General features: G+C 49.1%; 1 protein-coding gene across 2 annotated transcripts; it reads right to left on the bottom strand.

Annotated features, from left to right (window-relative positions):
• Positions 1-17: 17 nt before the first annotated feature.
• On the bottom strand, positions 18-27,273 carry glod4 (glyoxalase domain containing 4). 2 transcript variants are annotated; one of them, XM_078422607.1, is made up of 9 exons: positions 27,134-27,273; positions 23,256-23,305; positions 20,494-20,614; positions 20,207-20,351; positions 14,870-15,006; positions 10,578-10,664; positions 9,702-9,815; positions 7,523-7,609; positions 18-4,300 (listed from the first exon to the last, which is right to left on the bottom strand). In XM_078422607.1, the coding sequence occupies exons 1-9, from the start codon at positions 27,260-27,262 to the stop codon at positions 4,235-4,237; spliced, it is 936 nt and encodes a 311-aa protein (XP_078278733.1). In that variant the 5' UTR covers positions 27,263-27,273; the 3' UTR covers positions 18-4,234. The 2 variants fall into 2 exon arrangements, with proteins under 2 accessions (XP_078278733.1, XP_078278734.1); XM_078422608.1 differs by lacking the exon at positions 23,256-23,305 and having other exon boundaries at positions 27,134-27,244.
• Positions 27,274-27,916: the final 643 nt, after the last annotated feature.

Genomic DNA, 27,916 nt, shown 5'->3' with positions numbered 1-27,916 from the left:
ACACACAAAATTACTAGTTTCAAGCCTCTTTTATAGTGCATTTCAAAGTAAAAGCGGACATTACAAAATAATGTGAATATTTCACTGTATACCAATAACATTTAAGTAAATTCGCAGATTAATTGACAATCAGCCCAAAAAGGTGGCAATTGGCTTTTCTGCTGTGTTTTATATTTTAACCCCGTCTTAATTAATTTAGTTATATAATCCTGCACTTAAATTTAATATTTACTCATTACAGTCCCACCACTGATTTTCTGGCACTCCTGGTTCCAGAGCTCTGGGCTTTGCTGGTTTATTGAGCCGGCCAAGATAGCCGGCTATGGGGATAGAACCCTAGTGTTCATTACAAGTCCATACATCGTTTCCTTTTCCTTTTTTTTTTTTTCCGATCCGATTTCTCTGTTGGTAAACGTGATTTTGGCAAAGTGAAAAACGCGGAAATCATGCAAAAAGCTCGGAAAACGGATTAAAAAAACACGGAAATCCGCGGAAAATTCACACGCCTGAGGTTAGCCATCTCGGCGGAACCTCCAAGAAACATGTCGTTGCCGATGCACCGGACTCTGACTACTTGCACTTGTTTTCCAGACACACTTTAGTTACTTGCGCACATAGACAGCTGCAGTCCCAGTTACCGCACTGCTCTGAACTTCCACTCAGAAATGCCCAATGCAATTGACGTTGTACACTATCAGCCAATGAAACTACCAATCAGGATATATCATAAGGTCATAAGTGATAGGAATTGAATTAGGCCATTCGGCCCATCATGTCTACTCTGTCATTCAATCATGGCTGATCTATCTCTCCCTCCTAACCCCATTCTCCCGCCTTCTCCCCAGAACCCCCGACACCTGTACTAACCAATAATCTATCTATCTCTGCCTTAAGTGTTAATAACCAATTAAAATTACATTCGAATAACTGATGTTAATATATTCTTATAAGTATTAGTAAACCAAGCTGCATGCTACTTTATTGTTTATTTAGTCTAGTCGGAGGAGAGGAAGCTGCACTTTAATCTTAGAGCAGAGAGATTGTCAAGGTTGTTCTGTGGGATGGTACAGAGGGAGGAGACCCCCAAGTTTGTATTCCCGAGTGGAAAGGGGGGCTGTCAAGGCCGCTGGTTGTGAAACCTGGTGCAGTGAGACTCCCAGGGTTTGTGTATTCAGTGAAGCTTCAACTAGCTCCACACTATCCTAACCTTTGCTCGGCCACAACCTCCACAAGTCAATTGCACCAGTCCCCACTGCCACATCAATTTACAAAATACTTGGTCAGAATGCCTGGCATTAAGTGGAGCCAAATTCAAAGTCACTTTACAGCCAAATCAGGACAATCGTGGAGACAGCTGGAGGAACTCAGACCAGGCAGCATCTGTGGAGACTTAATGGACATAAGGTATTTCACACCACATATTTCTAGCCAATAATCAGCCTATCGGGGAACCTCCCTGCCCGAGGACATCTGTTGCCGGCCTGGATTTGTCCTGGTCTTTTCTTGCTTCCAGTTTTTCCCCCCACCCACCTAACATCAGTCTGAGGAACGTTCCCAATCCAAAACATTGCCAATCCACGTTCTCCACAGATGCTGCCTAACCCGCTGAGTTACTCCAGCACTTTGTGGCCGTTTGGATTAAGGGGTGTCAGCTACAAGGAAACGTTGGGCAAACATGGATTGTTTTCTCCGGTACTCCGGAAGTCAAGGGGAGACCTGAGAGATGTATGTAAAATGACGAGAGGCATGGTTAGGGTAGACAGGTTGAACTTTTTATCCCCAGGATGGAAATATCAAAAACGTGAGGGTCTAGCTTTAAGGTGAGAGAGAAGTTTTATTTACATAGATGGTGGTGGAGGCAGAAATGATAGTGATGTTTACCATTTTTAGATAGATCCTGGCATATCCATGCATCTATCCTGTGCGGGCAGATGAGATTAGTTTATTTTGCCATCACACTGGGCAGAAAAATTGCCAGTGAAAGGGCCTCCTCATGTGTTGTACTGTTCTATGCTCTTAAAATTTCCACCCAGAATCACCAGTTGCAATTCTGTCGGTCTGATTGCTTCCCAGTGTCTTGCCATAATGACATTCAGAGTTGTGCACAAAATGGTGGAGTAACTCAGCAGGTCAGGCAGCATCTCAGGAGAGAAGGAATGGGTGATGTTTCGGATCGAGACCCTTCTTCAGTCTGATGTCAGGGGGGCGGGACAAAGGAAGGAAAAAAGGTGGAGACAGGAAGATAGAGGGAGATCTGGGAAGGAGATGGGGAAGAGAGCGACAGAGGAACTATCTAAAGTTGGAGAAGTCAATGTTCATGCCACTGGGCTGCAAGCTGCCCAGGCGAAATATGAGGCGCTGTTCCTCCAATTTCCGGTGGGCCTCACTATGGCACTGGAGGAGCCCCATGACAGAAAGGTCAGACTGGGAATGGGAGGGGGAGTTGAAGTGCTCGGCCACCGGGAGACCAGTTTGGCCAACGCGGACCGAGCGCAGGTGTTGAGCGAAGGAATCACCGAGCCTGCGCTTGGTTTCACCGATGTAAATAAGTTGACATCTGGAGCAGCGGATGCAATAGATGAGGTTGGAGGAGGTGCAGGTGAACCTCAGCAATCTGATTACCTGCATGTGGAGACATTGCTGAGAGTTCAAGCCTTCACCCGAGTAGCTCTGGTGACCCAGACCTCAATGCTGCCTGTAGGAACTGCACCCCTTTCTCCACGAACTGTCTGTCCGTGGGCGTGGGGAAGAGAGTGGAAGTTTTGTTGCCTCCATCACAGTGAGGGGGTGTTTGGAGTCACTGTGATGGATGTTTGTGTTGGGGTCATGTGTCATGTGTTCTTTGTTTTGTTGTGTATGACTGCAATGTAATTTTGTTCGGTACCTCGGTACCGAATGACAAATAAAGCTTTGTATTGTATTGTATGAGACCACCAGGGTCTGTCCCCTGCAGGTGCTCAGGTACAACCAAATATGTAAACATAGTAAACATCGGGGTGGCACAGCGGTAGAGTTGCTGCCTTCCAGCGCCAGAGGCATGGGTTCAATGCTGACTACGGGTGCTGCCTGTGCGGAGTTTGTACGTTTTCCCTGTTGCAGCATTGGTTTTATTTGGGTGCTCCGATTTTTCTTTCCACACTCCAAAGACGTACAAGTTTGTAGGTTAATTGGCTTCTGTAAATTGAAGCCGGAAGGCTAAATCTGACCCCCCTGAATCCATCCAATCTCCATCAGGTATGGAGGGCAATTTGACCAGCCAGTAAATGTCCAGACTTTATTCCTCTTTCTTCCAAAATTCAAAGACTCAGCTCTGCATTCAAGAGCAAAGCATCCGCACAGTGCGGACTGCAGCGAGTCCCGAACGTGTGCTCCTCACTGCATTCATGGTAACGTGCACAATGACTCGCTCATCCGCATTTACCGTCCCCTCGATCACCCCCAGCGGGACCCTCCGTTACATCCAAACTGCCCCTTCCTCTGCCTCCCTCCCGACAGATTCCCATTCGCAACGGCTGCAATAAACGACAAAGGCAAGACACTTGGTGGGAAGTGATAACTTTGGTTTACGTCATATCATATCATATCATATATATACCACGCGGAAACAGGCCTTTTCGGCCCACCAAGTCCGCGCCGCCCAGCGATCCCCGCACATTAACACTATCCTACACCCACTAGGGACAATTTTTACATTTACCCAGTTACACAACCTACATACCTGCACGTCTTTGGAGTGTGGGAGGAAACCGAAGATCTCGGAGAAAACCCACGCAGGTCACGGGGAGAACGTACAAACTCCTTACAGTACAGCACCCGTAGTCAGGATCGAACCTGAGTCTCCGGCGCTGCATTCACTGTAAAGCAGCAACTCTACCGCTGCGCTACGTGAAGTGCACAGAAAAGGGGCTGGATGTAAAGTTGGACTCATTCGCTCTACAATCTCCGGGCAAAAACCCAAAGAACAGGACCCTAAAGAGCCCCCCCAATGGCCACCACTGACAATTATCCAGAGCAACGAATTAAGGCAATAGTTCCGACAGTAACAAAAAGCAGAAACAACCATGTTAACATTGCCACCAACACCAACTGTAAATGGCCTATATTGCGAGGCAGGGCAGTCGGAGGTAGGGGCAAGTAAATCTGCTTCCAAGAACGTCGTTGATGTTGGAAGTCAGAGAAAAGAGTCCCGCGATAAAAATAACACTGGACGATTGGCGGGCCACTCCAGCCTCCATCACCCGGATGTCTTTTGCATATTATTCTGCACGAACCATTGGGTGCTGTTGTCTGCTGCCATGGCCTGTTGGCAAGAGTAAAGCAAGGGTCACCGAGTGCGAGAGTTGGGACGTTACAAAACATCAGTTAGACCACACCTGGAGTGCTGTGTGCGGCTCCGAACACCACCACACTGAAGGAAGGACATGACTGCACTGGAGAGAGCTGGAACCGTACAAAACACCAGTTAGACCACACTTGGCGTGCCCCGTGTGCAGTTCTGGTCACCTCTAGGGTGCCACGGCGTCGCAGTGGTAGAGTTGCTGCCTTACAGCGCCAGAGACCCAGATTCAATCCTGACTACAAGCGCTGTCTGTACGGATGTTGTACGTTCTCCTTGTGACTGCGTGGGTTTTCTCCGGGTGCTCCGGTTTCCTCCCACACTCCAAAGACCGACAGGTTTGTTGATTAATTGGCTTGGTATAATTGTAAATTGCCCCGAGTATGTGTCTGATAGTGTTAGTGTGTGGGGATCGCTGGTCAGTGCGGACTCGGTGGGCCGAAGGGCCTGTTTCCGCACTGTATCTCTAAGCGAAACCAAACTGAAGAACAGACATGACTGCACTGCAGAGAGTTGGGATGTTACAAAACACTAGTTAGACCACACTTCGGAGTGCTGTGTGCGGGTCTGGTCACCACACAAGTCAGGACGGGACTGCACTGGACAGAGTGCAGAGGAGATTCAACAGGATGTTGGATTGGAGGACTTGGGGAGAAATTAAGACAGGCCAGGCTTGTTTCCCTGGAGCGAAGGAGGCCGAGGGATGACCTGAAAATTATGCAGGGTACAGATTGGGTCAATAATGTGGCTTTCAGCACAGTTGGTTCATTTTGCTGTTGACCAATTTTTCTCTTCCCAAGTAGTTTCCATATTGTTTAACCTCGAGATGTCTGAAACAGGACTAGCAAGCTCACGTGCAAGTTATAAAAACCAAAACCACCCTGTGATAGGAATTTTACAGGATGTAAATATATTTTATTTTTGTTCAGTTTAGTTTGGAGATACAGCGCAGAAAGAGTCCCTTCGGCCCACCGAGTCCGTGCCATCCAGCAATCCCCGCACACTTACACTACCCTACACACATGGTGGCACGGTGGTAGAGTTGCTGCCTTACAGCGCTTGCAGCACCGGAGACACGGGTTCGATCCCGACTATAGGTGTTGTCCATATGGAGTTTTGTACGTTCTCCCAGTGACCACGTGGGTTTTCTCCGAGATCTTCGGTTTCCTCCCAACTCCAAAGACGTACGGGTTTGTAGGTTAATTGGTTTGGTATAGGTGTAAATTGACCCAAGTGTGTGAAGGATAGTGTCAATGTGCTGGGATCGCTGGTCGGCACGGACTCGGTGGGCCGAAGGGCCTGTTTCCGCGCTGTACTAAATTAAACTAAACACACTAGGGACAATTTACAACTATACCAAAGCCAATTAGCGCACAAACCTGTACGTCCTTGAAGTGTGGGAGGTATTCAGAGATCCTGGAGAAAACCCACACAGGTCACGGGGAGATAATCCAAACTCCGTACAGACAGCACCCAGAGTCAGGATCAAACCCGGGTCTCTGGCGCTGTAAGGCAGCAACTCTACCGCTGTGCCACCGTGCTGTAAATCTTGATATTTCACTAAAGTTTGTTGCTGGAGAAAAACTTTGTGCAATAGCACAAGGCCATACGGAATAGGGGTACAATCAGGCCATTTGGCCCTCCACGTCTACTCCACCATTCAATCATGGCTGATCTATCTCTCCCTCCTAACCCCATTCTCCTATCTTTTCCCCGTAACCTCCGACATCTGCTGTGTGGATTGTGACAGCATCTACAGTTAGTGCAAACAACCTGATCTCCCGGTGGCTGAGCACTTCAACTCCCCCTCCCACTCCCAGTCTGACCTTTCTGTCATGGGCCTCCTCCAGTGCCATAGTGAGGCCCACCGGAAATTGGAGGAACAGCACCTCATATTTCGCCTGGGCAGCTTGCAGCCCAGCGGTATGAACATTGACTTCTCCAACTTTAGATAGATCCTCTGTCCCTCTCTTCCCAGATCTCCCTCTATCTTCCTGTCTCCACCTATATCCTTCCTTTGTCCCGCCCCCTTGACATCAGTCTGAAGAAGGGTCTCGACCCGAAACGTCACCCATTCCTTCTCTCCTGAGATGCTGCCTGACCTGCTGAGTTACTCCAGCATTTTGTGAATAAATGACAGTATCTAGTCATTTTCGTCTCCAAGTGCACCTGAAGAGGTTTGCTGTGGAAACTGACAAGGCAGTCTCTCAATCCTGCCTTGGACCAGCAGCTGTAGTGCTTATTATTACCAGTTGAGGGAAAGCATCCCGTTGGAATGCATCTCCCCTTATAACATGGGATTCAATGGGAAATAGGGTTTTTCGATATGGAAAATCGCGATGGGCAGTATTGATTTAGATACAGCATGGCAACCAGGCTTTCAGCCCACCAACTCCACGCCAAACACCGATCACCCACGCAATTTCCAGAAGTCAATTAACCTATAAACCTGTGCATCTTTCGAATGTAGGAGGGAACCGGAGCACCCTGAGAAAACCCATAGGGTCACAGGGAGAACGTGCAAACTCCACACAGACAGTACCCGAAATAAAGAGAACTAGACCAAGTGGACCCGTTGGGCCCAAACCTCTCCTGCATTGGTGCAGTACCCTGTCCTCCCCCCCCCTCCCTCCTCAACCCCCCCCCTCCCCTCTCCCTTCTCCCCCACTTCCCCCCTCCCTCCCCCCTTTTAAACTTTAAAATGTGAATAACTTTAAAAATATAACACCGATTTCAATAAAACTACTTGCAATATCACTAAAGTGACAATGGTGAGTAAGGTGGGCCTAAAATTGTCGCGCTATCGTGTACCGTTTTGGCTGAAGTTCAGTCACAAACAAGATAACAGACGAGAGTTTTAGTATATAGATGGTGCATTTCAACTGGAGTTGCACGTGGCATGTGCAGATCTAATGTTAACAAGTACAAATCCAAATTCACCAGGAAATGGTGTATCATTTAACATTGTAGCCTGACCTAACAAGGCCCACACAGACAGCACTCAAGGTCAGGATCGAGCACGGGTTTCCGGCGCTGCGAGGCAGCGGCTCCATTAGCTGCGCCGCCGTGCCGCCTCCAATGAATGATGGTAGGAAGGTGAAGAAAGTCTGTCTGTCGTAGTGTTTTGCTGCCCCTCAGGACCGAGTTTGCACCGTGAGGCGAGGCGAGGCGCGAGGTGATACTCACTTCATCCAGTAGTTTGACGGCATTAGGATCCACAGCGGAGAGCAAACGGAAACCGGCATCGCCCACTAAGCAGATCTCATGGCCGTCCTTGTGGGGGAAGGAACAACACAGCAAGCTCCATTACACAGGCAGCATCTGAACAGTATGTGAACCTCAGCCAAACCACCAGCATAACAAACAGTGCCCAAGCTCAGCCACAAACATCCACAGGAATCATACAGTGCTGGTGGAACTCAGCGGCTCAGGCAGCACGTGTGGAGCGAATGGACAGACGACCTTTTTAATGACTATCTAGAAATCGCTATCATTTTGGCCTTCGCTACAAAGACGAAAATTATATTTCTGATTTATTTAAGTAACTATTTCACTTCAACTATCTGCCAATACGATACGATAAAATTTTATTCATCCCCGGAGAGAAATTGGTCTGCCGAAAGTCACAACACACAAGGTACGCAAAAACCTGAAGTTAAAAGTGAAAACAAAAAGAAAAAGACAAGCGACTGTTGGCTGGCTGGCTGCCGTGTGCACAGCGCCTTCACCGGAACAAACAAACACAGACTTATCCCCTGGGCAGAGGATTCTAAACTAGTGCCCCCCCAACACCGGGTCCCCCTTTGTTCTCCCACCGTCCCTCACAGCGGCCCCCCCACACCGGGTTCCCATTGTCTTCCCCTCCCCCATCACGCTTATCGACCATGACGCCCCACCGCCACCGATACTCCTATTGGCGCCGAGGCCAACGCTGGCGCTGCCGAGGCTCCTTTGGCCCAGACAGGCCTCGCCGCCCGGCTTCACTGCAGTCCCCTGGGAGGCCTGTGGGTCGAGTCGAGCCTGCCGGAGTAGGGGGGAGGCACTAGTTTAGAATCGTCTGCCCAGGGGATAAGTCTGTGTTTGTTTGTTCGTTTGTTCCGGTGAAGGCGCTGTGCACACGGCAGCCAGCCAGCCAACAGTCGCTTGTCTTTTTCTTTTTGTTTTCACTTTTAACTTCATGTTTTTGCATACCTTGTGTGTTGTGACTTTCGGCAGACCAATTTCTCTCCGGGGATGAATAACATTTTATCGTATCGTATTGGCAGATGGTTGGAGTAAGTGAAATAGTTACTTAAATAAATCCGAAATATAATTTACGGTCTTCGGTCGTTCCGCTCCCCGGGACACTCCCACCACACACGAGCCTGCCCGGGACTAAACCCAATGAACTTTTGCAACTTTGTCGGTGCCAAAACATGGCGACAATTGTGTACTGCCTCTCTGTATGATTTTACTGGGTTGTATGCAATACAAAGCATTTCACCGTACCTAGGTACATGCGAGCAGTTTGGGCCCCATATCTGAGAAAGGATATGCTGCCATTGGAGAGGGTCTAGCGGAGGTTTACAAACACGACCCCAAGGATGATTGGGTTAACATATGATGAGCGTTTGAAGCCACTGGGCCTTTACTCGCCGGAGTTCCGAAGATTGAGGGGGGACCTCATTGAGACCTACTGAATAGTGAAAGGCTAGGACATAGAGTGGATGTGGAAGAGGATGTTTCCACTAGTGGGGGAGTGTAGGACCAGAGGGCACAGCCTCAGAATAAAAGGACAAACCTTTAGAAAGGAGATGAAAAGGAATTTATTTAACAAGAGGGTGGTGAATCTGGAATTCGTTGCCACAGAAGGCTTTGGAGGCCGTCAATGGATATTTGTAAGTCATAGATAGATAGATTCTTGATTAGTATGGGTGTCAGGGAGTATGGGGAGAAGGCAGGAGAATGGGGTTGAGGGATAGCTAGATCTGCCATGATTGAATGGCAGAGTAGACTTTAGTTTCTTCAGTTTAGAGATACAGCGTGGAAACAGGCCCTCCTTCCCCTACCCCCCCCACCCACGCTAAGGACAATTTACATTTATACCAAGCCAATTAACCTACAAACCTGTATGTTTTTGGAGTGTGGGAGGAAACCAAAGAACTCGGAGAAAACCCACGCTGTCTCTGCTGCTGTAAGCACTGTAAGGCAGCAACTCTACTGCTGCGCCACCGTGCTGCCCTCGATGGGCCGAATGGCCTAATTCTGCTCCTAGAACTCATGACAATAAAGTATCGTTGAATCATTGCTCAAGATTCCAACATCTGCAGTTCTGTGCCGCCAGCAAACGTCCACAAGCCGCTAGTCACAAAGTCGCGGTGCTCACCGGATCTGCCAATATCACAACTTCCACTGTCGCCTTCCCTGGTGTGTCCAGCCTCACCAATGCCGTCAGTATCTTTTGCTTCTCTTTCCTCAGCTTCATCTCGATACCTGGCAACTTAACAAAACATCAGCGTTACGGTCAATCCAAAATCGTTGAACACAGGACAGATTCAGAAAAGATTCCCCGGGACATTACCTGGACTTGCGGTACAGGGCGAGGATGGATAAGCTGAGACATGTTTCGTTGGAGTGTATGAGGCCTTGGGGGGGGGGGGGGGGGGGGGTGTGACCTTAGAGAAGCAAACAAAATCATGTGGGGTGTAGGAAGGAACTACAGATTCTGGTTTAAACCAAAGATAAGACACATAAAGCTGGAGTAACTTAGCGGGTCAGGCAGGAAAGTAATAGGTGATGTTTAGGGTCAAGACCCTTCTTTAGTCTGCATCTGCAGTGAACTGCCAGAGGAAGCTACAGAAGCTGCTATAATTATGACTTTTAAAAGACATTTGGACCTTGGTCTGCAGGGACGAGCTGGGCTGAACGGCCCATTTCTGTACAGTATGATTCTATGACCTTCCTAAAATGGGTCAAGAATCCTACTCTTCAAACTACATCCCCCACAACTTTCACTGTACCTCCTCATGCCTCTAGATTCCCTCTCCCTTGACTCTCCGTCTGAAGGGTCTTGACACAAAACATCACATATTCCTTTTTTGCAGAGATGCTACCCGACCCGCTGAGTTACTCCAGCATTTTGTTTCTACCATCAAAATCCCAACAGGACAGATCCTGCTGCTCCAGGGAACTTACAGTAAATCGCACCTTTCATTTGCAATAATGAATGGGCATTCACCCCTCTACTCAACCCCATCATTACCTCCTTCTTCGGACAAGAGAACGCAATTCTTCCAAATGCAGAGGCATGATCGATGGGTTCTCCGATATCCTGGAGCTCCAACTTGCACTGAAACGTAAGCAAGACAACACATCACAGCCCGAAACACAGAGTGCTGCAGGAACTCAGCTGGTCAGGCAGCTTCTGCGGAGAGAAATGGAGAGGTGCCGTTCGGGTCGGGCTCCACCAACCCGATGTCATAGCCCAATTGAGTTTGCTTTTCCGTTCTATAAAGGACCCTAGCCGGTCTTAAACATCAATCGACACTGGCCATGGCTCCGTTGGACGCAAGACACAAAATGCTGGAGTAACTCAGCGGGATTGGCAGCATCCCTGGAGAGGAGGAATGGGTGACTTTTCGGGTAGAGACCCTTCTTCAGATCGAGAGTCAGGGGGGAGGGAGTCTAGAGATATGGATGGGCAAGGTGTGAAAACAACAGATCAAAGCAGACATTGATCAAGGAAATGTAGAATGGTTCATTGTTGGAGAAATCAATATTCATACCGGTGGATTGGAACCAAACCCATTTCTAAGTCAGGAGGTTGTGGATTTGATTCCCGAACCCAAGACTCTGCCACAAAGATCTGAGTAGATAGGCTTAAGGGGTCCTGCATTGCTGGGAGGTGTTATCTTCTGGGCTCCATGTTGTAGGAAAGATGTTGTCAAGCTGGAAAGGGTACAGAGAAGATTTACGAGGATGTTGCCACAACTAGAGGGTGTGAACTCCAGGGAGGTTGAGCACGCCTGGGTAGACACAAAATGCTGGAGTCACTCAGCGGGTCAGGCATCATCTCTGGAGAGAAGGAATGGGTAATGTTTCGGGTGGAGACCCTTCTTCAGACTGATGTCAGGGGAGTGGGCGGGACAGAGATAGAATGTAGTTGGAGACAGTAAGACTGGTGGGAGAATTGGGAAAGGGGAGGGGATAGAGAGAGAGAGGGAAAGCAAGGGTTGGTTACTTGAAGTTAGAGAAGTCAATGTTCAGACCGCTGGGGTGTGAGCTACCCAAGCAAAATATGAGGTGCTGTTCCTCCAATTTGCGCTGGGCCTCACTCTGATAATGGAGGAGGCCCAGGACTGAAAGGTCAGATTGGGAATGTGAGGGGGAGTTAAAGTCCTGAGCAACAGGGAGATCAGGTAGGTTAAGGCGGACTGAGCGGAGGTGTTCAGCGAAACGATCGCCGAGGCTGCGCTTGGTCTCGCCGATGTACAGAAGTTGACACCTGGAACAGCGGATACAGTAGATGAGGTTGGAGGAGGTGCAGGTGAACCTCTGCCTCACCTGAAAAGACCGTCAGGGTCCTTGGATGGAGTCGAGGGGGGAGATAAAGGGTCAGGTGTTGCATCTCCTGTGGTTGCAGGGGAAAGTACCTGGGGAGTGAGCTGGGACTCTATTCCCTGGAGCGCAGGAGGATGAGGGGTGATCTTGTAGAGCTGTATTAAATCGTGAGAGGAATACATTGTGTAGATGCAGAGTCTCTCAGAGTAGGGGAAGAGTAGCGAAGACCAGAGGACATTAGGACATAGGTCCTATGGTGCTCCTGAATCGAGGACCAGAGGACATAGGCTTAAGGTGAATGGGAAAAGATTTATTAGGAATCTGAAGGGTAACGTTTTCACACAAATAGTGGCGGGTGCATGGAACAAGCATACCTGCCAGAGGAGAAGGTTGAGGCTGGGACTCTCCCAACGTTTAAGAAATATTTAGACAGGTACATGGATAGGATAGGAAAAAAAAAACTGCAGATGCTGGTTGAAATCAAAGGTAGACACAAAATGCTGGAGTAACTCAGCGGGTCAGGCAGCATCTCGGAGAGAAGGAATGGGTGACGTTTCGGGTCCAGACCCTTCTCGACCTGAAACGTCACCCATTCCTTCTCTCCCAAGATACTGCCTGACCTGCTGAGTTACTCCAGCATTTTGTGTCTACATGGATAGGACAGGCTTGGAGGGTTATGGACCAAACGCAGGCAGGTGGGACTGGTGTAGCTGGGACATGTTGGCCAGTGTGGGACCAAGGGCCTGTTTACACGCTGTATCACTCTGTGTGAGATGCTAAAGCAAGATTCTGTCTTTCCCTGTCACATGGACATGAAAGATCACCAGTTGAGGTTTTGAAGGCCTCCAGTGGCCAACCCAGTAACTGAACCTCCACTTCACCAATCCTTTCCACAGTGAGTCAGTGGAACTGCCCCTTCACAGCTCCAGCACCCTGACTTCAGTCAGTGCCATCTGCATGGACTGTGTATATTCTCCCTGCGATCACGCCGTTTTGTCCATGCACGGGCTGATATTGAATGGTCATTGAACATTTTTGCCAGTGTTTGTCTCTCAAGCAGTAGAATCTGTGGGGAGACTTGATGGAAATGCGGGGAGAATAGATGGCAGGGAAAAATGAGTGGGAGAATGGGATTGCTTTGTTCGATGGCACACACTTGATGGGGGAAAGTAGGTTCCTTCTATGTTGTGAGGAGCTGCGGAAGTATTAATTTCACTTCTTCCTCCTTTTCCCGTTCTCAGCTCAAACCCACGGTCAGAGCAACTTCATTTAATAGACAATAGGTGCAGGAGTAGGCCATTCGGCCCTTCGAGCCAGCACCGCCATTCAATGTGATCATGGCTGACCATCCTCAATCAGTACCCCGTTCCTGCCTTCTCCCCATACCCGCCTGACTCCGCTATCCTTAAGAGCTCTATCTAGCTCTCTCTTGAATGCATTCAGAGAATTGGCCTCCACTGCCTTCTGAGGCAGAGAATTCCACAGATTCACAACTCTGACTGAAAAAGTTTTTCCTCATCTCCATTCTAAATGGCCTACCCCTTATTCTTAAACTGTGGCCCCTTGTTCTGGACTCCCCCAACATTGGGAACATGTTTCCTGCCTCTAACGTGTCCAACCCCTTAATAATCTTATACGTTTCGATAAGATCCCCTCTCATCCTTCTAAATTCCAGTGTATACAAGCCTAGTCGCTCCAGTCTTTCAACATATGACAGTCCCGCCATTCCGGGAATTAACCTAGTAAACCTACGCTGCACGCCCTCAATAGCAAGAATATCCTTCCTCAAATTTGGAGACCAAAAGTGCACACAGTACTCCAGGTGCGGTCTCACTAGGGCCCTGTACAACTGCAGAAGGACCTCTTTGCTCCTATACTCAACTCCTCTTGTTATGAAGGCCAACATCCAAGTCACCCTGCAACCTCATAGCATCTTCCTCACAGTTCACACTACCACCCAGCTTTGTATCATCTGCAAATTTGCTACTGTTACTTTTAATCCCTTCATCCAAGTCATTAATGTATATTGTAAATAGCTGCGGTCCCAGCACCGAGCCTTGCGGTACCCCACTAGTTACTGCCTGCCATTCTGAAAGGGACCCATTTATCCCACTCTTTGCTTTCTGTCTGTCAACCAATTTTCTATCCATGTCAGTACCCTACCCCCAATACCACGTGCTCTCATTTTGCCCACTAATCTGCTATGTGGAACCTTGTCGAAGGCTTTCTGAAAGTCGAGGTACACCACATCCACCGGCTCTCCCCTGTCAACTTTCCTAGTTACATCCTCAAAGAATTCCAGAAGATTAGTCAAGCATGATTTCTCCTTCATAAATCCATGCTGACTCGGAACGATCCTGTTACTGCTATCCAAATGCTCCGCAATTTCGTCTTTTATAATTGACTCCAGCATCTTCCCCACCACTGATGTCAGACTAACTGGTCTATAATTTCCCGTTTTCTCTCTCCCTCCTTTCTTAAACAGTGGGATAACATTAGCTACCCTCCAATCCACAGGAACTGACCCTGAATCTATAGAACATTGGAAAATGATGGTCTGTAAGTGCCAGCCACTCACCACCCGTTGTGTAAAAAAATTACCAGGCACATCTCCTTTAAGCTTTGCCCCTTTCACCTGATAGCGATGCCCTCTAGTATTTGATATTCTCATCCAGGGAGAAAGGCTCTGACTGTCGACCCTACCTATGCCTTTCATAAATCAAAGCCTGTTCCAAAGATAGACTCAACATGCTGGAGTAACTCAGCGGGTCAGGCAGCATCTCTGGACATTTGTCCAACCTCCTCTTCCTGTAGCTAATACCCACTAATCCAGACATTATTCTGGTAAACTTTCTCGCTACCCTTTCCAAAGATTCCACATGCTTCCTGTAATGGGGGGGGGGGGGGGGGAGGGGGGCAATCAAAACTGCACGCAATATTCCAAAGCAAGTCCCATAATTTGTCGTCTGTCAATGCAATTTGGTCATGGCTCACCTGATCATCCCCAAAACCCAGCAGCACCTTCTTCTTGCTGTTATCTTTTTTGTAGATTTTCATCCCAAGCAGTTTGGACCAGTAATGAATCGCACGCTCGAGGTTTGACACCGCCAGGGTTACCATCTGCACCGGATCTGCGGAAGCAACATGGGATCTGAGCATCACTTGACATTGAACACAAACTTTCCAGACCCAATGGCCATTTGCTCAAACCTCCCACATCAGGCCCCAGTACTCCGCCTTTCCCAGGAAATGCAGGGGGGTACTCAAGATGCTTAGACTAAGCAACTTACTGCCATACTCACATCCTGCAGTCCAATTATAGAGCATATTCACAAAATGCAGGTCAGGCAGCATCACTGGAGAAAAGGAATAGATTACATTTCGGGTCGAGACCCTTCTTCAGACTGACAATCGGGGGAGAGGGAAATTAGAGGTATGAAAAGGTACAGAAGAAATCAGAGCCGGCACCGATGACTCAAGAAAGGTGGAGCCCACAATGGTCCATCGTTGGCTGTGAAAGAGGTGATAATGAAGTCAAGTCAAGTCAAGTCAAATTTATTTGTCACATACACATACTCGATGTGCAGTGAAATGAAAGTGGCAATGCCTGCGGGTTGTGCACAAAAAGAATTACAGTTACAGCATATAAATAAAGTTAATAAGTTGCTAAACATAGCACAAAAAGCATCGACAAAAATTTAGTCTCTGGGGTTATCAAAGTTGACAGTCCTGATGGCCTGTGGGAAGAAGCTCTGTCTCATCCTCTCCGTTTTCACAGCGTGACAGCGGAGGCGTTTGCCTGACCGTAGCATCTGGAACAGTCCGTTACTGGGGTGGCAGGGGTCCCTCATGATCTTGCTTGCTCTGGATCTGCACCTCCTGATGTATAGGTCCTGCAGGGGGACGAGTGTAGTTCCCATGGTGCGTTCTGCCGAACGCACTACTCTCTGCAGGGCCATCCTGTCCTGGGCAGAGCTGTTCCCAAACCAGACTGTAATGTTGCCGGACAGGATGCTCTCTAACATAACATAACATAACATAACAACACTTTATTGTCACTCGGCACAACACCGAGCGAAATTTCAGCAGTCACACAAAATACAGCAAAAAGAAAAGAACACAGGACACCCGACCCCAACACAAACATCCATCACAGTGACTCCAAACACCCCCTCACTGTGATGGAGGCAACAAAACTTCCCCTCTCTTCCCCCCGCACCCACGGACAGGCAGCTCGACCCCATCCGAGGCAAACGACACGCACAGCCCCCGCAAGGGGATGGAAGGCCCCCCGGCCGAGCCGCCCCGCGGCCACACCGGGCGATGTTAAGTCCAACGGCCGAGCCGCACCGGGCACTGAAACGTCCCGCGGCCGAACAGCGCTGACGATGTTAAGTCCAGCGGCCAAGCCGCACCGGGCACTGAAACGTCCCGCGGCCACACCGGGCGATGTTAAGTCCAGCGGCCAAGCCGCACCGGGCATTGAAACGTCCCGCGGCCGAGCCGCACCGGGCACTGAAACGTCCCGCGGCCACACCGGGCACTGAAACGTCCCGCGGCCACACCGGGCGATGTTAAGTCCAGCGGCCGAGCCGCACCGGGCACTGAAACGTCCCGCGGCCGAGCTGCGCCGGCAATGTTAAGGCCCGCAGCCGAGCCGCACCGGGCACTGAAACGTCCCGCAGCCGAGCTGCGCCGGCAATGTTAAGGCCCGCAGCCGAGCCGCACCGGGCACTGAAACGTCCCGCAGCCGAGCTGCGCCGGCAATGTTAAGGCCCGCAGCCGAGCCGCGCCCCAGAGTAGAAGCAATGAAGGATCCTCAGCGACACTCTGAATTTCCTCAGTTGTCTAAGGTGGTAAAGGCGCTGCTTAGCCTTACCCACCAGTGCGGCAATGTGCGTTGCCCACGTCAGATCCTCTGCGATGCGGACTCCCAAGTATTTGAAACTGCTCACCCTAGAGATACAAACAGTGAAACTAATCCCTTTTCCAATTATAGAATTTGTGTTATAGACCAAGAGCGGACCTGGTGACCGGCGCAGAGCCGTGCAAGCACAGACCTGCTGGCCGCCATTGACAACTGGCGGCTGGCTGAGAACGAACACGATGGCCGCCGAGAGCATTTATTTCAAGAGGGCTAGAATACAAAAACAGGGATGTAATGCTGAGGCTCTGCAAGGTGCTGGTAAAGGCCGCATTTACAGTATTGTGAGCATTTTTGTGGCCCCATACCCGAGGAAGGATGTGCTGGCTCTGGAGAGGGTCCAGAGGAGGTTTACAATAATGATCCCAGGAATGAGTGGGTTAACGTATGAATGAGCGTTTGTCGGCACTGGGCCTGTGCTCGCTGGAGTTTAGAAGAATGAGGGGGGGACCTCATTGAAACCTACAGAATAGTGAAAGGCCTGGATAGAGTGGATGTGGAGAGGATGTCTCCACTCATGGGTGAGTCTAGGACTAGAGGTCATAGCCTCAGAATAAAAGGATGTTCTTTTAGGAAGATGAGGATGAATTTCTTTAGTCACAGGGTGGTAAATCTGTGGAATTCTTTGCCACAGAAGGCAGTGAAGGCCAAGTCAGTGGATATTTTAAAGTCAGAGATAGATAGACTTTTGATTAGTACAGACATCACCCATTCCTTTTCACCAGAGATGCTGCCTATCCCGCTTAGTTAGGCAATAGGTGCAGGAGCAGGCCATTCGGCCCTTCGAGCCAGCACTGCCATTCAATGTGATCATGGCTGATCATTCTCAATCAGTACCCCGTTCCTGCCTTTTCCCCATATCCCCTGACTCAGCTATCATTAAGAGCTCTATCTAACTCTCTGTTGAAAGCATCCAGTGAATTGGCCTCCACAGCCTTCTGAGGCAGAGGGTTCCACAGCTTCACAACTCTCTGAGTGAAAAAGATTTTCCTCGTCTCCGTTCTAAATGGCCTACCCCTTATTCTTAAACTGGGGCCCCTGGTTCGGGGCTCCCCCAACGTCGGGAACATGTTTCCTGCCTCTAGTGTGTCCAATCCCTTAATAATCTTGTATGTTTCAATAAGATCCCCTCACATCCTTCTAAATTCCAGAGTAGACAAGCCTAGCCGCTCCAGTCTTTCAACATACGACAGTCCCGCCATTCCGGGAATTAGCCTTACTCCAGCATTTTGTGTTTTGTTTCGAACTGAGCCATGGGCTCCTACAAGGTAGGCTGCAGGGGGCACTCCCTGGGACACAGAGGCGGTTGGCCAAAGATAGGGATGTCAGACCACAGGCCTACAGTAACCTGGGGCTTACCCGGACCGGGGGCGCTCCACTACTTCCAACCCGTGGAGCAGATTTGGACTTTTTCTTTGTAAGCGGCGTCAATATATGGTGACGGGGCATTTATGGGTCGTGTAAAAGAATCTCACTGTGCTCTGCACATCTAACAATAGAGAACCATTGGACGCGTCCTGCTACATTGATTAAATAAATCTTTGAACGTGTCCTGCGTTCAGGGTGTGTTAACAAGCCTTAAGCTTTTGATTCCTCTTCAAAGAATTAATCTTTGACTGGGCGCCATATATAAAGAATGTCTAAGAAATGGAGGGGTATAAAAATCGTTCCCAGAGTCAGAGTTATACAGCATGGATTAAGGCCCTTCAGCCTGACCCGTCCATGCTGGCCAAGGTGCCCCATCTACGCTAGTCCCACCTGCCCACGTTTCGTATCTTGTACCTGTATTTAGTGGTGGTAGGACAGCAGTAAGAGGTTGGGATGACACTGAGAGGTGGGTCTGAAGCACCAGGGAATGTGGACAGAGCATGGATCAGAGGGACAATAGACGATAGGTGCAGGAGTAGGCCATTTGGCCCTTCGAGCCAGCACCGCCATTCAATGTGATCATGGCTGATCATTCTTAATCAGTACCCCGTTCCTGCCTTCTCCCCATACCCACTGATTCCGCTATCCTTAAGTGCTCTATCTAGCTCTCTCTTGAATGCATTCAGAGAATTGGCCTCCACTGCCTTCTGAGGCAGAGAATTCCACAGACTCACAACTCTCTGACTGAAAAAGGTTTTTCCTCATCTCAGTTCTAAATGGCCTACCCCTTATTCTTAAACTGTGGCCCCTTGTTCTGGACTCCCCCAACATTGGGAACATGTTTCCTGCCTCTAACGTGTCCAACCTCTTAATAATCTTATACGTTTCGATAAGATCCCCTCTCATACTTCTAAATTCCAGTGTATACAAGCCTAGTCGCTCCAGTCTTTCAACATATGACAGTCCCGCCATTCCGGGAATTAACCTAGTAAACCTACGCTGCACACCCTCAATAGCAAGAATATCCTTCCTCAAATTTGGAGACCAAAACTGCACGCAGTACTCCAGGTGCAGTCTCACTAGGGCCCTGTACAACCGCAGAAGGACCTCTTTGCTCCTAACCAGGGGATCACACAGAAGGGTCCCGAGTGAATTAGATCCCGACCGGAAATGTCAACCAACCATTCCCTCCACAGATGCTGCCTGACTCAATGACTTTAGTTGAGTTTAGTTTTAGTGTAGAGATGCAGCTTGGAAATAGGCCATTCGGCCCACTGACCCCACGACAACCAGCAATCAGTCATACACTGGTTGTATCCTACACACTAGGGACAATTCTATAGAAGCCAATTAACCCACTAATCTGCATAAACCCCAGGTCTCTGGCGTTGAGGTAGAAGCTCTATCGTAACGCCGCTGTGCTGCCCTACTCCAGCACTTTGTGTTTTACTCAATATTCCAGCATCTGCAGATCCTTGTGTATCCCACCACACACTAACATAACCCAACTACCGCTCAAATACATGGGAGAATAACTGCTGCGAGAATATCATCATCTTTCTTCTTCTGCAGTCCATCAGGATCAAGGATGACTTAGACATAAAATGCTGGAGTAACTCAGTGGGACAGGCAGCATCTCTGGATAGAAGGAATGGATGACGTTTCGGGTCGAGATGTTCAGTCCGCCTGAACCTACCTGATCTACCTAACTCAGCGGGTCGGGCATCATCTGTAGAGAAAGTGGATAGGTGACGATTTGGGTTGGGACCTTTCGTCAGGCTAATGGTTATGTTGGTCCCAATCCCAGGGCACTGTGAAGTGTAGACTGTATTGTGTGATTAACTGGACTACACCTACAACCCTTTGCAATTTCTTGGGCGGAACAGTGGGCAAACCAAGCTGCGATGCCTTTTGTGGTGACTCTATGGAAATTGGTTGAACTTCCTTCTTTTCCGAACACCAGGTCAAATCCTGCGTCAATGAGTGTCAAACGTTTAACAACAATAATAGATTAATAGCACTTCAATCTGCGTCCCAACCTGTCTTAGGCTGCGCCTTATTCACCAAATAGAATTTGTATCCTCCAGGGGACTCGATTACAAAATCCCCGGTCGGTGTTTCGCTCAATGGCCACCCTATCTTCTTGACGTTATCTACTATTTCTTTCGACTGAAGGGTGATCCCCTAGGGAAAGAGAGATAATGAAAGACTGGTTTTAAGAATGTGTTTTTTCCACAATTCAATTTATCAGTCTTTGACCATGCTTACCAAACAAAAATTATATCCCAAGCCGGTAGAAAAATGGATGGTTAAAAGAGACACTTACCAGGAGGTCATTCCCCAAGCGATATCCAGCCACTCCATAGTTATACGTTAACTCAGTCACAAAGTGATTGTCCTCAGGACCATAGCCAACCATGGTCTTACTCCATTTGCCATCGTAAGGCCTAGAACACAGTGCAGAAAGTTCAGGATACTTCGTTTCTGCAGCTCACATTCTTGCACTGTCAGCATTCAACAAAGAATTTTTAAATGCACGATTTGCTGTGGCAGAAATGAGGCCATTCAAAGCAGGGATGTTCAAGACATACTATCTCTTCCCTGCACCCAAAGGTGAAGAGCAGCTACAGTAATTATAGAAGATCCCAAACTCAGCTGTGGAATTGACTCGATCGAAAAATACAGCATGGATATCGGCCGCACTGCCCAGCTAGTGGATGCCAACCATCAATCACTCGTTCACACTCCTTCTGCAATATCCCACTTTCACGCCCACTGCCGACACACTAGGGGCAATTTACAGTGGACAATTAACCTACAAACCTGCACCTCTTTGGGATGAGGGAGGAAACCGGAGCCTACCCTGAGGGCATCTGCATGGTCACAGGGAGGACATGCAAACTCCACACAGGCAACACCCGAGGTCAGGATCGAACCCGGATGTTTGGCGCCGTGAGGCAACAGCTCAACCAGTTGCACCACCTCAAGTTAGTTTGGCTTTGTTCACAGGGAACCCCTGGTTTGGACACTGAAGATACTTTGACACCTGTATGAATAGCGCACCGTTGTCAGCAGCCACAGGCTGCCCATTGGCACGGCAGCACTCCCTCCATGCATTACAGAAATAGCACCACATACTACATGCTCAAGTCCCAACAAGGTCCCAGAGGACTGGAGAGTAGCCTATGTTGTTCCTTGATTAAGAAGGGAAGTAAAGCTAACCCAAGTATTGAAGGTTGGTGAGCCTTACGTCGGTAGTTGGGGAGCTATGGACGAGGGTTCTTCGGGATAGGATTCACACTCACTTGAAAGCGAGTGGGGTAATTAGGGACAGCCACCATGGTTTTGCCCATGGCAGGTCTTGTCGTACGAATTTGATTTGAGTATTTTTGAGGCGGCGACAAAGGTGATCGATGAGGGTAGGGCAATGGATGTTGCCTACATGGGTTTTAGTAAGGCATTTGATAAAGAACTCCACGGGAGGCTGATTCAGAAGATCCTTAGTGAAGACAGAACCAAAATACTTGTTTAACTGGCCTGCCATTTCCTTTTTTTCCCCATTATAAATCCACCTGTTTCTAACTGTAAGGGACCTACGTTTGTCTTCCCTTATCTTTTCTTCTTCACATATCTATAGAAGCTTTTACAGTCACTTTTTATATTCCCCACAAGCTTTCTTTCGTGCTCCATTTTCCCCCCCTCTTAATTAACCCCTTTGTCCTCCTCTGTTGAGTTCTAAATTTCTCATAGTCCTCCAGTTTGCTGCTTCTGGCCAATTTATATGCCTCTTCCTTGGATTTAACACTATCCCTAATTTCCCTCGTTAGCCACATTAGCTACCCTGATTTATTTTTACGCCAGACAGCGATGAACAATTGTTGTAATTCATCCATGCGACCTTTAAATCTTTGCCATTGCATCTCCACCGTCAATCCTTTAAGTATCATTTGCCAGTCTATCCCAGCCAATTCCAATCTTATACCATCAAAGTTACCTTTCTTTAAGTTCAGGACCCTAGTCTCTGAATTAACCGTGTCACTCTCCATCTTAATGCAGAATTCCACCATATTATGGTCACTGTTGCCCAAGAGGCTTTGCACAACAAGATTGCTAACTAATCCTTCCTCATTACACAATACCCAGTCTACAATGGCCTGACCTCTAGTTGGTCCCTTTACATATTGGCTTAGAAAACCATCCCGTGTACACATCAGGGAATCTTCCTCCTCACTGTTGTTACCAATTTGGTTAGCCCATGATAACTGCTGTACCTTTGTTACACGCATCCCTAATTTCCTGTTTGATGCTATCCCCAACCTCAGTACTGCTGTTTGGTGGTCTGTGCACAACTCCAACAAGCGTTTTCTGCCCTTAGCTATTTCGCAGTTCTACCCATACAGATTCTACAGCATCCAAGCTAATGTCTCTCCTTCCTATTGCATTAATCTCCTCTTTAACCAGCAATGCCACACAACCTCCTCTTCATTTCTGTCTATCCTTCCTGAATATTGAATACCCCTGCATGTTTAGCTCCCAGCCTTGGTCACCCTGGAGCCATGTCTCGGTAATCCCAACTATATCATATCCGTTAACAACTAACTGCGCATTCAATTCACCCACCTTATTACGAATGCTCCTCGCATTAAGGCACAAAGCTTTCAGGTTTGTTTTAACATTCTTCGCCCTTATAGTGCTGTGCTGGGGCCTCTGTTATCTATGATACACAACTTGGACACACATTTTTGCGATGTGATCATCATCACAGTAGTTGCTGGCCATCTCTAATTGCCTTTGAGAAGATGCATTACAATGCTGGGAATTATATTCTGCATTATCTACTCCTTTGCTTCGTCTATTGTACCGGAGATTGTCTTGATTATATTTATGAATAGTATTACCTGATCTAATTGGATACCATGCAAAACAAAGCTTTGCACTGTATCTCGTTACACGTGACAGGAATAAACCTAAGTCCTTTGCATTCACTCCATAGATGCTGCCTGCCCACCGAGTTACTCCAGCACTGTGTTGCACTCAATAACTTTCAATCATCCTTCACTTCCACAAGCAACGCAAGCCTTTACTCACCCATTGCAATGAGCTGTGCAGCCTTCAAGAAACTCTTCATGTCGCAGAACCTACACAAACATCCAACATCAGGTTAGTAATGTGTAGGAAGGAACTGCAGATGCTGGTTTAAACCAAAGATTGACACAAAAAGCTGGAGTAACTCAGTGGGACAGGCAGCAATGCTGGAGAGAAGGAATGGGAGACGTTTCGGATTGAGACCCTTCTTCAGACTGAAAGGCACAAGAAAGGGAAACGAGAGATATAGACGATGATGTAGAGATATAGAACAATGAATAAAAGATAAGCAAAAAAGTCACGATGATAAAGGACACAGGCCATAGTTAGCTGTTTGTTGGGTGAAAACGAGAAACTGGTGCAACTTGGGTGGAGATGGTGCCTGCCCTGCTGAGTTACACTAGCTTTTTGTGTCTATATTAGGTTAGTCTTCTTGGGGCAGAGATCAGGAAGACATCTGATGGGATATACTTAAAATTATAAAGGGACTAGACGAGAAAAACCTTTCTGCGTTGGAGCAAAGGGTAAGAGCCAGAAACTGGTGAGTGGACATTCTGAAGCATGGTGCAGCCACCACAAAGAAACCACAGGGTAAAGCTCTGTTCATGTTCCAAGCAGAATTAGACCATCCGGTTCATCAAGTCTACTCCACCATTCAATCATGGCTGATCTATCTTTCCCTCTCAACCCCATTCTCCTGCCTCCTCCCCATAACCCCTGACACCCGTACTAATCAAGAATCTGCCAATCTCTGCCTTAACAACGTCATAGAAGACATGCTGTTGGGATGCATCACAGCTTGGTTTGGCAACAGCTCTACCCAAAACATGGACAAGGTAGGCCTAAGGGCTTGTTGCTCTTGTACATACTCTATGACTTGGGAATGAGAGGAGATGGGATGCAGGAGGGGAGAGAAACAGGTGGGTTCAGTACCTGGCAGGGGGTCTAGCTTCCAGCATCAAGATGGAAACTGCAGCAGCAGAAGGTTGAATACACAAATTTCAGTCTTGATAACTCACATTTGTACAGCCTAATTTGTTATCTTTTTTGGTGTATAAATGTCCTGCTGTGCCGACTTAGCTTTGCAGTTGTGATCACAGCCTTTGACTGAGACGCTTCTCCCTTTGTGCAAGTAAAACCCACTGCTGATGGTTAATCCTATAGTTCCTTGAGTCTTATTAAAGGGTCGATTTTGTCAAATCTAGCCTGTGAGCTACACTCAATGGGGAAGATCACATGGATGGATCCAGGTGAGACAGAGGTTCACCTGCACCTCCTCCAACCTCATCTATCGCATCCGCTGCTCCAGATGTCAACTTATTTAAATCGGCAAAACCAAACGCAGGCTCGGCGATCGCTTCGCTCAACACCTGCGCTCAGTCCGCATTAACCAACCTGATCTCCCGGTGGCTGAGCACTTCAACTCCCCCTCCCATTCCCAGTCTGACCTTTCTGTCATGGGCCTCCTCCAGTGCCACAGCGAGTCCTACCGGAAATTGGAGGAACAGCACCTCATATTTCGCCTGGGCACCTTGCAGCCCAGTGGTATGAACATTGACCTCTCCAACTTTAGATAGTTCCTCTGTCCCTCCCTTCCCAGATCTCCCTCTATCTTCCTGTCTCCACCTATATCCTTCCTTTGTCTCGCCCCCCTGACATCAGTCTGAAGGGTCTCGACCCGAAACGTCGCCCATTCCTTCTCTCCTGAGATGCTGCCTGACCTGCTGAGTTACTCCAGCATTTTGTGAATAAATACCATCGATTTGTACCAGCATCTGCAGTTATATTCTTACATAGATGAGTGGGATTAGCAGGTGGCATAGTGGCGCAGCAGTGGAGTTGCTGCTTGACAGATCCAGTCTACGGGTGCTGTCTGCACGGAGTTTGTACATTCTCCCTGTCACCGCGTGGGTTTTCCCCAGTTTCCTCCGACAGCCCAAAGACACGTGGGTTTGTAGGTTAATTGGCTTCTAATGCTGAAGGTTAATTGGGTGATGCTGGTCGGTGCAGACTCAGTGGGTCGAAGGGCCTGTTTCCATGCTGTATCTCTAAACTAAACTAAACAAATCACAAGAACCTAGAGCCCATTCATTGGGAGCACATAGCTCGACCCAAAACATGATGGATCCAGTAGTGTGGTTGCCCATGCGCACTGTCCAAATCTGGCAGAATGCCCAATTGCCACACCCTACCATCAAGCACAAAGAATTTGGTTGTCTTGCAGTGACAAGTGCCTAGCAGGTTTGTCCATCAGATCTTTCCTTGACTGTCAGAACCTTATTACTTGCAAAACAAATGTAGGAAGCCAGTCTGAAGACGGGTCCCGACTCAAAACTTCACCCATTCCTTCTCTCCCGACACACACTTGACCCTGCTGAGTTACTCCAGCATTTTATGTCTATCTTAGGAATTGGCAGTCATTGACTGATCAGGGAAAAGAAGGAAAATATCTAGATAAATGTGTCATAACCTGTGTTATTACAGGGCTGAGGCTAGGAATGCAGAGGTCCTAGGAACTGGCTGAGAACAGGAGTTAGACACAAAGTACCGGAGCAACTCAGCAGGACAGGCACATCGCTGGAGAGAAGGAACAGGTGACGTTTCAGGTCGAGACCCTTCTTCAGACATAATCAGGGGAGGGAGACTAGAGATATGGAAGGGTAAGGTGTGGAAAAACAACAGATCATAGCAGACAGTGATCAAGGAAATGTAGAATGGTTCATGGTTGATTGAGGGGAAGGTGACAACAAGGCGTAAAATCAGTCAAATTAATCAGGAGGACAGTGAAACTAGTCAGAGAACTAGTGTGGGGGAGGGATGGAGAGATAGGGTAAGCAAGAGTTACATGAAGTTAGAGAAATCAATGTTCAAACAGCTGGGTGAGTGGATGCCAAGCATCCTCCTAGGCAAGGGAGGGATTATGGGGAGAAGTGTCGGAAGGAACTGCAGATGCTGGTTTACACCGGGTCAGGCAGCATCTCTGGAGAAAAGGAATGGGTGACGTCGCGGGTATGAAGAAGGACCCGAAACTTCACCCATCCATGTTCTCCAGAGATGGTGCCTGTCCCGCTGAGTTACTCCAGCATTTTGTGCCTATGGTGTAAACCAGCATCTGCGGTTCCTTCCTACACACTTTGACCTCCCAGACATGCGACAGACAGCGTCCCACTATCTGTGTGTCTGCCTGCAGCTCCTTCCTACATATTGTGAGTTGTCCCCAGTGTGCCGGATAGTGGTGGTGTGCGGGGCGATCGCTGGCCTGCTACATGGCGCGGAGCCGAGTCGCCGCCAGTGAGGGGGGGGGGGGGGAAAGAGGGGAGAGGAGAGGGAGGAGGAGGGGAGGAGAGGGGATGGGGGGGAAGAGGGGAGAGGGGAAGAGGGGGAGGGGGGGGGAGAGAGGGGTTAGGGGGAGAGAGGGGTTAGTGGGAGAGGGGTAGGGGGAGAGGGGTAGGGGGAGAGGGGTGGGGGTGGAGGGGTGGGGGAGAGGGGTGGGGGGAGAGGGGGGAGGGGTGGGGGGAGAGGGGTAGGGGAGAGGGGTGGGGGAGAGGGGTGGGGGAGAGGGGTGGGGGAGAGGGGTAAGGGGGGAGAGGGGTAAGGGGGGAGAGGGGTAAGGGGGGAGAGGGGTAAGGGGGGAGAGGGGTGAGAGGGGTGGGGGGGGAGAGGGGTGGGGGAGAGGGGTAAGGGGGGAGAGGGGTAAGGGGGGAGAGGGGTAGTGGGGGAGAGGGGTAGTGGGGGAGAGGGGTGGGGGGAGAGGGGTGGGGGGAGAGGGGTGGGGGGGGAGAGGGGTGGGGGGGGAGAGGGGTGGGGGGGGGAGAGGGGTGGGGGGGGGAGAGGGGTGGGGGGGGAGAGGGGTAAGGGGGGAGGGGACACGTCCAACTCACCTTCATGATCAGGACCTCCCTGAAAAACTTCATGTTGGCTTCTCGGTCGCCCACCTTAAGGACGAAGTGCAGCGCCCTGCCGCGCAACATGGCGAACGGCGAGCGCCTGCGTGACCATGTGATCCCCATGTGACCCCCCGCCCCGCCTCACCTGGCGCACCACAGCGATCCGCCCTCACGTGCTCCCGGCATCACGTCATCAATCCATCACGTGATCCGGTCTCGCGTCATTCCGCCCCACATGACCTTGCATCGCGTCACCCCGCACTCACGTGATCCCGACTCCGCCTTATCCCGCACTCACGTGACCCCGGCACCGCGTCATTCCACCCCACGTGACCCCGGAATCGCGTCATCCTATCCACACGTGACCCCGGCACCGCGTCATCCCACCCTCACGTGCTAAGATTGAGAGGGGCAAGATGAACCACTCCGTCTGAAGCGTAGTACGCAAAGGAGCCATTTTAGTAAGCAAAACCAGCCGTTCGCTATGCCTCTCGCAGTGTAATCAGTGTTGTGGGGGAACAGTATGTGTGATGATACCATTACAATGCAGAAAATATCTCATCTATCAACTCACATTTTTTTGTTATTTTTATTAAAAAATGTTTTCCCCCTGCTTAATTTCTCTGATTTTATTATTTCTTTCTGTGTCTGCCCATTTCCCTCCCATCATTCCTCCCCAGCCCCCAAATGCCGGAGTAACTCGGTGGGACAGGCAGCATCCCTGGATGGAAAATGGGTGATGCTGCGGGTCGAGACCCTTCTTAGAAACTTTTTTAG

This window comes from Rhinoraja longicauda, chromosome 26 (genome assembly GCF_053455715.1).
Source record: "Rhinoraja longicauda isolate Sanriku21f chromosome 26, sRhiLon1.1, whole genome shotgun sequence".
Lineage (NCBI taxonomy): Eukaryota > Metazoa > Chordata > Chondrichthyes > Rajiformes > Arhynchobatidae > Rhinoraja > Rhinoraja longicauda.
This window is presented reverse-complemented; position numbering and strand designations above follow the sequence as displayed.